This window comes from Salmo salar, unplaced genomic scaffold (genome assembly GCF_965601325.2).
Source record: "Salmo salar unplaced genomic scaffold, fSalSal1 ptg000152l, whole genome shotgun sequence".
NCBI lineage: Eukaryota > Metazoa > Chordata > Actinopteri > Salmoniformes > Salmonidae > Salmo > Salmo salar.
The window spans coordinates 1,506,730-1,520,568 of NW_027675323.1; the positions used below are offsets into that span (position 1 = coordinate 1,506,730).

The 13,839-nt window shown below is 39.2% G+C and overlaps 1 protein-coding gene across 1 annotated transcript; it reads left to right on the plus strand.

Annotated features, from left to right (window-relative positions):
- The first annotated feature begins 299 nt into the window (after positions 1 to 299).
- On the plus strand, positions 300 to 10,181 carry LOC145866977 (uncharacterized). The gene is made up of 2 exons (XM_082971033.1): positions 300 to 353; positions 8,638 to 10,181. The coding sequence occupies exons 1-2, from the start codon at positions 300 to 302 to the stop codon at positions 9,559 to 9,561; spliced, it is 978 nt and encodes a 325-aa protein (XP_082827159.1). The 3' UTR covers positions 9,562 to 10,181.
- The last annotated feature ends 3,658 nt before the right edge of the window (positions 10,182 to 13,839 follow it).

The following is a 13,839-nucleotide window of genomic DNA, read 5'->3' on the forward strand; positions in this document are numbered from 1 at the left end:
ATGGCTGGATGACGCAAGGGATCTTTATAAAAATACAGTGGTGGAAAAAGTACCCAATTGTCATACTTGAGTAAAGAAAACATTTAAAATGTCCTTTTAATTTTGTAAATTTAAAACAGAAACATAACTGTTTGTACTTATAGGGAACCAGATCGTGACTAGAACTCAGTTACTAAGTCTTTAACCACACTGTGTTGTTACACTGCTGAGTAAAAACTCATGCTTCCTACACTTTAACTTGTTGTCTGAAGATAAAGTGTACATTTTACTGAACTGCGTCCAGTCAGCAGATGGACTAGATGCCTCTTAGGCCACCCATTGTGACTCCGTCAAGAATTCAGCAGAGCAAGTTTGTATGAAGGTCTGGTTATTAAATGGGTACATAGTTCAATAGTAATATCCTCTAAAACGCTCTGGTGACAAACTTTGCTGCCCTGTTTCCAATTGTCCACATGGCTGGGAGAACCTATTCAAGTAAGTAAGTAAATAGATTATGAAAATGTAAAAAAAACCGATGTATTATTAGCTAACTAGCTACAGTGCAGGCTAACTCAAATGAGCTGCTAAATGAGCTAGCGATCTAGCCAACTTCACATACAGTATAGATAGATAGGTAGCTGGTGATATTTAATTCACTTAGCTAGCGAACTTCATATTAGCTAGCTATCTATTTATCACTGTAAAAAGCAAACTTCAAATGCATTTGTAGGTAGCTAGCTAACAGCCATGGAAGAGGGTGAAAGGATAGCAGCCCCAACTGTCAGTGAGAGAGGAGGCTATTCTGGATAGGGCAGGTACTTTTGTGTAGTTCCTGTCCCTAGAAGTGAGGACGGAGATAATAGTAACATAATATTCAGTGTGGTGTAATCTGACTATAATGAAGTCTGTTTCTTGTGAGGATTTCTGTCCTCAGATAAAGAGCTCTATGAAAGCCAGTCTACATATGAAGAGGTCCCAATGAAGAGCAGTGGTTCTCAGTCCTGGGGACTCAGAGGGGCACATTGTTGTTTTTGCCTTCACACTGCACAGCTGATTCAAATGATTCAAACTCATCATCAAGCTTCAAGTGGTATTTATGTATTCATTTGTGATGCCATCCTTGATATGATCCTGTTATTGTCACATGCTACACATGTACATATGTGTGCCCATGCATCTATCAATCCAATGTTATCATGATTTGTTATCAGGGATATTATACTTTAGTAATCCACAATGACCTGGTGATGTAACAGTCTAATAATTACATTGTCTTCCATATTCCTACAGATACCTTGTAACTGGAGATTCCTTCAAAACGATTGCCTACAGTTACCGTGTAGGGCACTGCAAGGTTGGGTGATCAGGGCCATCTGGGACTGCCTCCTGGAGGAATTCAGGTGTGTGAAGGCTACCTGTGTCCTGCGTAACTTCATGAGGATGGACACGAGGACCAGGAGGGGATCTGCAGCTCGCCGCCGTGTGCCAGAGGAGGAGTCTGCTGCTCTGCAGGATGTTTCAAGGATGGGGTCCAACAACGCAGCAAGAGAGGCAATCCGTGTGCAGGAGATCTTCACCTCCTACTTCTTCAAAGAGGGTGCTGTTCCCTGGCAACACCATAGACGTCACTATGCACAACCAAAGGCTCTTTTAAGAGCCATTCACATTGCAATAAGAGTATTCTTCCATTTACTGAGCTATGTCAACTGCAGTTATTCAATTCACAGTTTCTCTCCCTTTGATTTCTACTTCTCAGGTGAGGGTGCTGTTTAGGTAAGGGTGTGATTTCTGTACAAAAACAAAAACAGGCTATTTTAAATCACCCATATTGAAAAAATGTAGAACAATTAGACACCCTATAACCCACACCTACACACTCATGTATCAATCTGATGGATTGTGTTGTGCAGTAAACAGGCTCAGGTGTATAACTGTGGCTCCTTCCACCTTCAAAGAATAGGCAAGAGGGCCAACCATGGAGAATAGTAAGACACTTCATTATTTCTATAACTACGCTATATTGTTTGTCCTCGTGTGTCCGTTCATGTTTTTCAGCATAAAGTCCTCTGCAACCACTTAGTGTGGTGTGGACACCAGGTGAGGCCACACACAGATTCCTGTGAACACTGTCGCTTTAACTACCTTATTTTCTCAATAACAGTCTCTCTCCTTCACTTCATCCCTCTCTCCCCTTCTCCCTAAATCCTCTAGGTTATATCAGCTGTGTCGGTGAACCCCTCCTGCATCTGAACTGGCTACATAGAGGGCACAGCATGATCAGAGGTGAGAGGTCACTTGGTCAGGTCAACAGGAAGTATTATTAAAGAGATTCTTTACATTGAAATACAGATAGAGATGCAGTAGTCCCAGAGTTAATGATCCCAGGTCAGTTTATATTATACAGGAAGTATTATTAAAGAGATGCTTTACATTGAAATACAGATAGAGATGCAGTAGTCCCAGAGTTAATGATCCCAGGTCAGTTTTGCATTTCACCTCCTGATTGATGACTAACAATGTTAGAATAAAAAATAAAAACACAAGGTTTAAACATGCTCTCTCTCTCACCATCTGTCTCTTGTCTGCAGGTATGTTTTGATGTGAGAGGATGCCAACCCCCAGTCCCGTCATCACCACCTCACTTGCTTTTAAGAACCTTTGGGTCGACTAGAGACACTATGTAATTGTGATGAACTGAGAGAATATTTATGTAGCACTGTGATTCATTAATCATGTGCTGCCTTCCCTGCTCCTATGTGCTTACCTCTTTCCCTTTCTGTCTTTTACACCTCTCTCACCACCTCCTCTTTCTTCCTCTGTTTTTATAATGCACAACAGATGTGCATTGAAGTACAGATTAAACTTGTATTTATAACACTTGGATAATGAGCTTTTCAATAAAGCATTTCACATTCTCTACTGGTTGAAATGAAGTGTAATGTGATTAAATACTCCACCTATCCTGTGTTTATCAGATCAATGCAGATGAAGGGCATTAGATGTTGAGATGAACCAGTGTTAGAGTATTTACATGATGCATAGGAAGTGTAGTGTTCTGTTTTTTAACATGATATTTCTGTATATATGAATTAACTAGTTAAATCATGTTTCTTGTCTATTAGTTACAATGTGTAACCATTGATGTCCCAGGACCAAGATTGGTAAACACTGTTGAAGTGTATAATTGTAATCCATACATGCAGACACAGCGTCATTCAAAGACTGGAATTTGATACTCCTGGTATTGGATATGACTGAAAAATAATCTCAAAGACATTCATACCTAAACTGCACCTTTATTTGCCAAGGTAGAGTACATGATCAGTGAATATGTTAAATGTACAGGCTACAATGTGGGGATCTCATGCATGGTAATAACTACATGTATATACGACTTGCATCCTTGGCACAACATGATATTATATTCTACTCAATCCATAGGCTTCATTAATGTCATTCAGGCTGTTTTGAAGTTGATACAACTGGCTATGATAGCTGAGGTTCATAGGTTCTGAACTAATATGTATACCAAACGTTTGGGTCCATACACAGATCGGCTAGATAGCTAGCTACACATCCATAGGCATACAGGTATTTTAATCATCCACTGCACAATAAGCAAGAACATAGCTAGCTACGTTATTTCATCTATCTGCATGGCAAATATCAGCAAGGCAAGCTAACACAATTGTACATTCAATTTTCAGTAAATTCTTCAGCTGGCTAGATTCTATACATTCACTGTTTCACAAAACAACAGCCTGGTTTGCTGGTTGTTTCAGGAGTCCCTAAAACAACCAGAATGACAATTACATACTCATGTCACAACACCCATAATGCTAGTCAGCTAGCTGGCTAATGTTAGCTAGTCAGCTAGTTGGTTAATGTTAGCTAGTCAGCTAGCTGGTTATTGTTAGCTAGTCAGCTAGCTGGTTAATGTTAGCTAGTCAGCTAGCTGGCTAATGTTAGCTAGTCAGCTAGCTGGTTAATGTTAGCTAGTCAGCTAGCTGGTTAATGTTAGCTAGTCAGCTAGCTGTTTAATGTTAGCTAGTCCGTTAGCTGGCTAATGTTAGCTATTCAGCTAGCTGGCTAAATCGCGATTTTCGTAAATAAACTTTACGATAAGAAAAAGCATAATCGTTTGTCTCTACATTAACTAACATTTCTGTCAACTGTACATGTTTCTGCATGATTCGTTATGACGTTATAATCCCTTACATTTGCTTCCATCCTAGTATTTCTGTCCGCCATCTTTGATCCAGTTCAGTTCTGTGTAGGGGTACCCCTCTCTCCTAGTGTTTCTGTCCGCCATCTTTGATCCAGTTCAGTTCTGTGTAGGGTTACGCCTCTCTCCTAGTATTTCTGTCCTCCATCTTTGATCCAGTTCAGTTCTGTGTAGGGGTATCCCTCTCTCCTAGTATTTCTGTCCGCCATCTTTGATCCAGTTCAGTTCTGTGTAGGGGTACCCCTCTCTCCTAGTATTTCTGTCCACCATCTTTGATCCAGATCAGTTCTGTGTAGGGTTACGCCTCTCTCCTAGTATTTCTGTCCGCCATCTTTGATCCAGTTCAGTTCTGTGTAGGGGTACCCCTCTCTCCTAGTATTTCTGAAGAAAGTCTAACAGTCACTGGTGCAGCAGCAGCCTCCCCCGGTCCTAGGAGTTTAAGATGCGATGGAACGGTTGACGAAAAAAAAAAAATCACAGAAAAAATATATTGACCGATATTGATTTATTTAGGGTGGGGGGGGCTAATGAATATTTTAGGACCAGCGATGTCCCTTATTCCTACACTTTAACTTTTTGTCTGACAATAAAATATACATTTTACTCAACTGCGTTACCCACTCCAGTCAGCAGATGGCGGTCTGGGAATTTAAGGCGATGCTGTTGGTGTGACGTATAATGTAGTGGACGGAACTCTTCTTTCAACATCAGCAACAGTTAGTCAGACACCACGGTAGTTTGCTAGACAAAATAGCCGAACCGATAAAGCTCTTTAGACGCGTTAGTGTATATTAGCCTCTGTGTTTTAAACCCACTACTGTCGTCTAGTTAGTTATCCGATTTAATTTCATATTTACGGTGTTGTTGTTATTATTCAGCTAGCGGGCTGGTTAAGTTAGCATTAGCCTAGCTAGCTAACATCTCCGACCATGCGGTCACTGAGCTACTCTCCTCCTGCTAAAGAAGATGAGGACATCACAGTAAAACAAGAAGTAGAGGGTGAGGCCGTTACTGTGAAAGAAGAAAAAGACGCGTTCAGAGTGAAAGAGGAGGAGGATGTTACAGTAAAAGAAGAGGAGGATGCAGTTTATGGAGTGAAAGAGGAAGAGATGACTGTTACATCGATAGAGGAGGAAACTGGACATCTGGGCCCGGTTTCCCAAACGCATCTTAAGGCGTCCAATGGTTCTAACGGTGAACTTAGCCATAAGATGGTTTTGAGAAACCGTTCCCTGATTAACACTAGTAAGTACTGTCTTAAATACAGAGGCACAAACTCTGCAGTTGTTGAACTGATGTGTGGTGTTAAAGCGGAAATATGCAATAGCTACATCCATATTGTGACTTAGTTAAAACTATAATGTTGATATCATGGATGGTCAGTCCTTGCATCCATAGGTCTGTCTATGAATTTGAAAGTAGTTACATTTCTCCAACCCCATAATCATCTTATAACCAAAACAGTGGTGGAATGACAGCTTTGTTGTTGTATGAACGGCAGATTGCTGGGTTGTGTGAGTTATTTCAACAGTAACAAAATGGCTGCCCAGAGGCTTGGTTTGGTAAACAGCTGAGGGATGGGGGAAGGAGGAGTGTAACCACTCAAATTTATTCATCCAGGATGTCATAATGATAGTTTAACCAGGTTTCTAGGATATATAGTATATTCTAGAATTCATCCATGATGTCATAATGATAGTTTAACCAGGTTTCTAGGCTATATAGTATATTCTGGAATTCATCCAGGATGTCATAATGATAGTTTAACCAGGTTTCTAGGCTATATAGTATATTCTAGAATTCATCCATGATGTCATAATGATAGTTTAACCAGGTTTCTAGGCTATATAGTATATTCTAGAATTCATCCATGATGTCATAATGATAGTTTAACCAGGTTTCTAGGCTATATAGTATATTCTAGAATTCATCCATGATGTCACAATGATAGTTTAACCAGGTTTCTAGGCTATATAGTATATTCTGGAATTCATCCATGATGTCATAATGATAGTTTAACCAGGTTTCTAGGCTATATAGTATATTCTAGAATTCATCCATGATGTCATAATGATAGTTTAACCAGGTTTCTAGGCTATATAGTATATTCTGGAATTCATCCATGATGTCATAATGATAGTTTAACCAGGTTTCTAGGCTATATAGTATATTCTATAACTGCCAGTGTAGATTTCCTTTGGAGGCAAATTATTAGAGCTGTTGATAAGTCATTGTATAATATTCAGCCAATTGTTTTTCATGTCATTACATTAAAGGCAAGACATACCTAGATTCAATTACATTCATGAATTGGTTTGAAACCTTTGTTTTAAACCCTTCTCAAAATTGGTGCCTTGCCGGATTTGTAAAAAAAGGTTTGTCATGAAACTCTATTTTTTTTAAATGTATTTAAATGTAACCTTTATTTAACTATACAAGTCAGTTAACCTCTATGGACTAACATTAGATTATGTCAGCAGAGTACCCAGCCAGAAATAATCAGACACCCATTTTTCAAGCTAGCATATAATGTCACATAAACCCAAACCACAGCTAAATGCAGCACTAACCTTTGATGATCTTCATCAGATGACACCCCTAGGACATTATGTTATACAATACATGCATGTTTTGTTCAATCAAGTTCATATTTATATATCAAAAACCAGCTTTTTACATTAGCATGTGACGTTCAGAACTAGCATAACCCCCGCAAACTTCCGGTGAATTTACTAAATTACTCACGATAAACGTTCACAAAAAACATAATTATTTTAAGAATTATAGATACAGAACTCCTCTATGCACTCGCTATGTCCGATTTTAAAATAGCTTTTCGGTGAAAGCACATTTTGCAATATTCTGAGTACATAGCCCGGCCATCACAGGCTAGCTATTTTGACACCCAGCAAGTTTAGCACTCACCAAAGTCAGATTTACTATAAGAAAAATGTTATTACCTTTGCTGTTCTTCGTCAGAATGCACTCCCAGGACTTCTACTTCAATAACAAATGTTGGTTTGGTTCAAAATAATCCATAGTTATATCCAAATAGCGGCGTTTTGTTCGTGCGTTCAAGACACTATCTGAAAGGTAAATAAGGGTCACGCGCCCGACGCGTTTCGTGACAAAAAAATTCTAAATATTCCATTACCGTACTTCGAAGCATGTCAACCGCTGTTTAAAATCAATTTTTATGCGATTTTTCTCGTAAAAAAGCGATAATATTCCGACCGGGAAACCCTGTATACGCTCAAAGAGAGAGAAAGTAAAAATGGAGTCGCCCCTTGCACGCCCCTCCATTCTCATTGTTCTCAGATCGACCACTTACTGAAGGCGCTAATGTGTTTCAGCCTGGGGCTCCAAAGCCAAGATTCAAATTTCTGGCGCCTTCTGAGAGCCTATGGGAGCGTTAGAAAATGTCACGTCATGCCAGAGATCCCCTGTTTTGGTTAGAGATGATCAAAGAAGGCCATGAAATGGTCAGAGAGAGCGCTTCCTGTTTGGAATCTTCTCAGGTTTCGGCCTGCCAAATGAGTTCTGTTATACTCACAGACACCATTCAAACAGTTTTAGAAACTTTGGAGTGTTTTCTATCCAAAGCTAATAATTATATGCATGTTCTAGTTTCTGGGCAGGAGTAATAATCAGATTAAATTGGGTACGTTTTTTTATCCGGCCGTGCAAATACTGCCCCCTATCCCCAACAGGTTAACAACACCCAAATGGATAACGCTGTTCTTAATACTGTAGCAAACATTATATTAAGCAGGACATTCAAGCGAGCCTTACAATTATAATCCAAAGTAGTGTGAAATGAACTCATAAGCAACCTGGTAATGGAGGTTACTCCCCTGAGTTTCCCCCATTCACATTCAGAATACATTGTGAAAAACTAAAATCTTTGCTCACCATTTTTGCTCCAGGCAGATATACTACATCCATAACTAGTGGTTTCCTCATTAGCAGGGAGGAGTTTCTGCAATCAAATTGCATGTGCATCGCCCTCATGCCACAATTTTAGGAAACACAGAAAGGGCCCTACATTGGAGACCAATTAGTCATCTGGCACAGTGCTTAAGAGTTTCAACAACATGAATAACTTATCTCTAGCCTACAATCATCGATGTTACTACTAATGTGAAAACAAGACAAATATGACTGTTCTTGCTCATTTTAAGACAATTGTCAAGTAATTTTAACGTTCATTACAGACGTCAATTGTTGTACAACATCATGGCAACGCTGTTGGCATCACCTTTTACAGTGGATTACCGCTGTTGTGGGCCTTTAACCATCTGTCTGACTTTGTTGTTCACACAGGAGAGAGATGTGACTATCGTGGATCCTCTGGGGAGCCTCAACAACATCATGATGCTGAAGAGGCAGAGAAGAGTCTCTCCAGATCAGAACACCTCAATAAACACCTGCAGACATCCACAGGGAAGAGAACTCACTGCTGCTCTGACTGTGGGAAGAGATTCACCTCATCAACAGGCATTCAAATTCATCAGAGAATCCACACAGGAGAGAAACCTTACGGCTGTGATCAATGTGGGAAGAGTTATAATTCATCTAGCAATCTTATTGTACACCAAAGAACACACACAGGAGAGAAACCTTATAGCTGTGGTCAATGTGGGAAGAGTTTTACTGAGTCAGGCAAACTGAAATCACACCAGAGAACACACACAGGAGAGAAACCTTATAGCTGTGGTCAATGTGGGAAGAGTTTTACTCAGTCAAGCAACCTGATATCACACCAGAGAACACACACAGGAGAGAAACCTTATAGCTGTGGTCAATGTGGGAAGAGTTTTACTCAGTCAAGCAACCTGATATCACACCAGAGAACACACACTGGAGAGAAACCTTTTATCTGTGGTCAATGTGGTAAGAGTTTTACTACATCTGGCTCTCTGACTGAACACCAGAGAACACACACAGGAGAGAATCCTTGCTGTAATCAATGTGGGAAGAGTTTTACTACATCTAGCTATCTAGCAATACACCAGAGAACACACACAGGAGAGAAACCTTGCTGTAATCAATGTGGGAAGAGTTTTTCTACATCTGGCTATCTATCAATACACCAGAGAACACACACAGGAGAGAAACCTTGCTGTAATCAATGTGGGAAGAGTTTTTCTACATCTGGCTATCTATCAATACACCAGAGAACACACACAGGAGAGAAACCTTGCTGTAATCAATGTGGGAAGAGTTTTACTACATCTGGCTCTCTGACTCGACACCAGAGAACACACACAGGAGAGAAACTTTATAGCTGTGATCTATGTTGGAAGAGATACTCTGATAAAAGATCTCTGATCAAACATCAGAAAATACATACATGAAGGAGTTGTTTCATGACATCAATGAAAAAATGTCAATGTTTTTAACATTGTAGTAGGAGTATTTTTGGGAATTTCACAATTTAGAACCCTAAACGTTTGCCCCATTCAATTGATTTCAGCGTGATATGGATATTAGCCTTGGGAAAAATCCAGGCTCTGAATTGAAAGAGTTACTATTTATGTGATTTAACAAAAAGTACTAACAAAAAAAGAGTTGTGTTACACTTACCATGTTGGTGACCCACTTGAATCAAAATGCAACACTTCAAAATGTAGCGAGCTGTTTTCTACCAGTTGTCCTCTAACCAGGGATGTACACATTATTCCCAGATTCCGTGTGCTTTTTGAGCTGTTAGTTTTAACAGGACGTGCAACCTCATCTCCCTTCTGTCACACAAATGATTTTAGCATGATATCAATGAGTTATGACAAATAAGTGTTGTGTTCCTTTGTTTAGCGACCCCTAAATTTAAATGCATCACTCCAAAATGTAGCTGACTGTCTTCTGCAGGTTGTCCTCTAACCAGTGAGGTAAAATATATCTCCCATTTCCATGTGTTTTTTTTGGTTGTGCCAAAAACGCTATTTTGACAAGTAGCAATAAATCACTGATATCCATTAGGGGGGAAATCAGGTTGTACGTGCTGTTGAAACTAACATAACTAAAAAAACACATGGAAATGGAGATATATTTTACCTCACTGATTAGAGGACAACCTGCAGAAGACAGTCAGCTACATTTTGGAGTGATGCATTTAAATGTAGGGGTCGCTAAACAAAGGAACACAAAACTTATTTGTCATCACTCATCGATATCGTTTTCAATTTATCACAAACTGTTTCTGCATTTGGACTATTGATTTGGACACGTTAAAACTGTGACATTGGGGATATCCCACCTAGCAAAATGTAATTGAAACTAAGACTATGCCCGACGTACAATATAAGTTTGTTTTTAGTTGAAAAGAAAACTATTTAATTTCAATGTACTTGCAGCTTATACACATGGATGTCTATAATACATTTTATTAACAATCCTAATAAATTGAGTGCTCCAGTCAACACCTTTAGTTGCTCCACCTTGTGGGTTTTTCTTCTGTTTGCCTCTTCTTGGGCAGATTTAGTGGGTCTCATGGTGGGTGTCTTTTATGTCCCAGTTGTTGTTACTAGTCAACTTTCAGTGGACACTGAGAGCAAAACTGCAAGATTATGTTATAATACTTTTATTGCATCAAATGGTTGTTTTATGCAACAGAATAGAGGGTTCTTATAACTATTGTGTCTGTGTTCTACTGAGGATGGGCCTCTGGGAGAAAACACTGTCAGGAGATTTACAATGTCTTTTGGGTGATAAAACCTAAAGAGACCGCATTCCAGAACATGAGTTAATGTTTCTGTTCTATATGGTACCAGGGAGCGATGACCCCAGGGCCAGACCCTGGTCTCTACACAAAGAGTACTGTTTTTACAGCAGATACTGTCTGCTGAGAATTATAAGTATCTTTCATACAAATCTTAACCTTGTGACCCGTTCTATACATCTGTTGTTGGTCATGTAGGTTGAAAGGGCTATAAAAGACCTTTGTACTTTTGTCCCCTGGGTCCACCAGCCATCATTATTGTAGGGCACTCAATTGATTCACTTTATATGTGTACGTTATATTGACCTGCTCCCTTATAAGTGAATAAAGATTTAGTTTAAGAATAACTCTGACTTGTGATAAGTTTGTCTCTCCTCAATTGATATTAAAGAAAATAACAACCACATTTGGGGATGTGAATCTTGACTTGGTGACCGCTCCTGGTGACCTGGGTAAATGATGCACGAGGGATCTCAGGGAGACCACACTGCGGGAACGGGGCAAATGGACCCACCTTTGTTCTGAGAGGCAGCCAGCCGAGTGGATACCACATCTCAAATGTAGTTTTAAGAAAGAGGTGAGCGAAACAGGCAAAGTGGAGTTTTTAGAAAAGAGTGTGTATTCCTGTGTGGAGGTGTAAACAGGGCCCAGTCAGTAGGCTCTGAGGCTGTCAGCTATCTATGAACTGGATGAAAACTAGAATCTGTGTTTACTAGTTAAGACCATTTATGGTATAGTATGGTGCACCTGTAATTTTTTTAAACCTGGACACCATTTTAGAAGTATTGAAAGATGTAAATGTATGAGTTGCATTATCCTAGGAACTAACCATTAGATAGAAATGTGGAAATATTCCTGCAGGTTAAAATATTGTTGAAAAACAACTAATTGATTAGGTATGTTTGGGAATAGCATTGTGTGACTGTGGAAATGAGTCTTAAACCCGTTAGGGCTACCCCCCCACTTCTCTTAATTTCCGCCTGAAGACATACCCAAATCTAACTGTCTGTAGCTCAGGCCCAGTAGCAAGGATATGCATTTTCTTGGTTTCATTTGAGAGGAAACACTCTGAAGTTTGTGGAAATGTGAATTGAATGTAGGAGAATATAACACAATAGATCTGGTAGAAGAAAATACAAGGAAACAAACATACGTTTTCTGGTTTCTATTGTTGTTGCACCATCTTTCAACTGAAAAGGAACAGCCAAACATTCAGATAGGATGCTGGGGATAATTTCTATGCAGAATGTAAGAGGGCAACAGTATCTGAGAAAAGTTTGCTCACCACCAAAAGAAAACAACTTCCATTTCACATAATCAACTACAATGCTTCACCTTCACCAATATAAACATGGTGTCTACTGGCTTTCAACAATTAAAAACAAGAAAAAAACACGTATTTCTAAATAATAATATACAATAGTACTATTTTTTTCTCCTTTTTCTGTCTATAGAATCCTAAAACTCACTAGCTTCTAGAACTCTCGTCTTCCTAAAACTCACTAGCTTCTAGAACACTCGTCTTCCTAAAACTCACTAGCTTCTAGAACACTCGTCTTCCTAAAACTCACTAGCTTCTAGAACTCTCGTCTTCCTAGAACTCTCGTCTTCCTAAAACTCACTAGCTTCTAGAACTCTCGTCCCCTTGGAACGAGCCCAAACAAAAATCATCTCAAATACGGAAAAACATGCCGTATAACAAAACTCAAATCAAATTGTACTGCGCCGAATACAACAGGTGTAGACCTGTAGACCTAACAGTGAAATGCTGACTTACTGAGCCCCTAACCAACAGTGCAGTTTCAAAAACATACAGAAAAGAATAAGAGATAAAACTCATCTCCAACACGGAAAAACGTGTCAAAATAATATGTGATCCATGGTAACACACTGGCTAAACGCAAAACACAAATCTTTTTGACTGCCCACCCTTGAGACAATCAGCAACCAAGTTGTCCTTACCACGGACATGTCTGATTTCAAGAGGAAACTCCTGCAATATCCATAGTAACTTTCCACCTCACTGCAGAGCTTCTCTCTCTTTTCAGGGTTCACTAGATAGGCATGTTGTTGGATCGGGGCCCAGTCCCCAATGTCATGCTCTAGTACATTTGGGTTGGCACATCTGAGAATGAACCCTGATATTCTAAAAGCAGGGCAACAATGTCAATATAATTGTACCAAAAAATTGTCAGTTGGTTGAATAATCATGATTACTAAATGTTACATGAAATGAAAATATGAAATAGCCCCAATGTCAAAACACAGTTTTAAGTGTCCAAATCAATAACCAATATGCAGAAACAGTTTGGGATGAATTGAAAACCTAAACATAACATGTGCTATATACACAAACATCTGCCACAATAATCATATTACTTGTATTTTTTAAACAAGCTCCTTATAAACTGCACAAGCACCAGAAACACTGTTGTTTTGACAAGTAGCAATAAATCACTGATATCAATTAGGGGGGAAATCAGGTTGTTCGTGCTGTTGAAACTAACACAACTAAAAAAACACATGGAAATGGAGATATATTTTACCTCACTGGTTAGAGGACAACCTGCAGAAAACAGTTAGCTACATTTTGGAATGATGCATTTAAATGTAGGGTCCCTAAACAAAGGAACGCAACACTTATTTTTCATAACTCATCGATATCACGATGAGATCAATTGTGTGACAGAAGGGAGATGAAGTTGCACGTCCTGTTAAAACTAACAGCTCAAAAACCACACGGAATCTGGGAATAATGTGTACATCACTAGTTAGAGGACAATTTGTAGAAAACAGCTATCTACATTTTGAAGTGTTGCATTTTGATTCCAGTGGGTCACCAACGTGGTAAGTGTAACACAACTCTTTTTTTGTTAGTCACTTTTTGTTATATCACATAAATAGTACTCTTCCATTT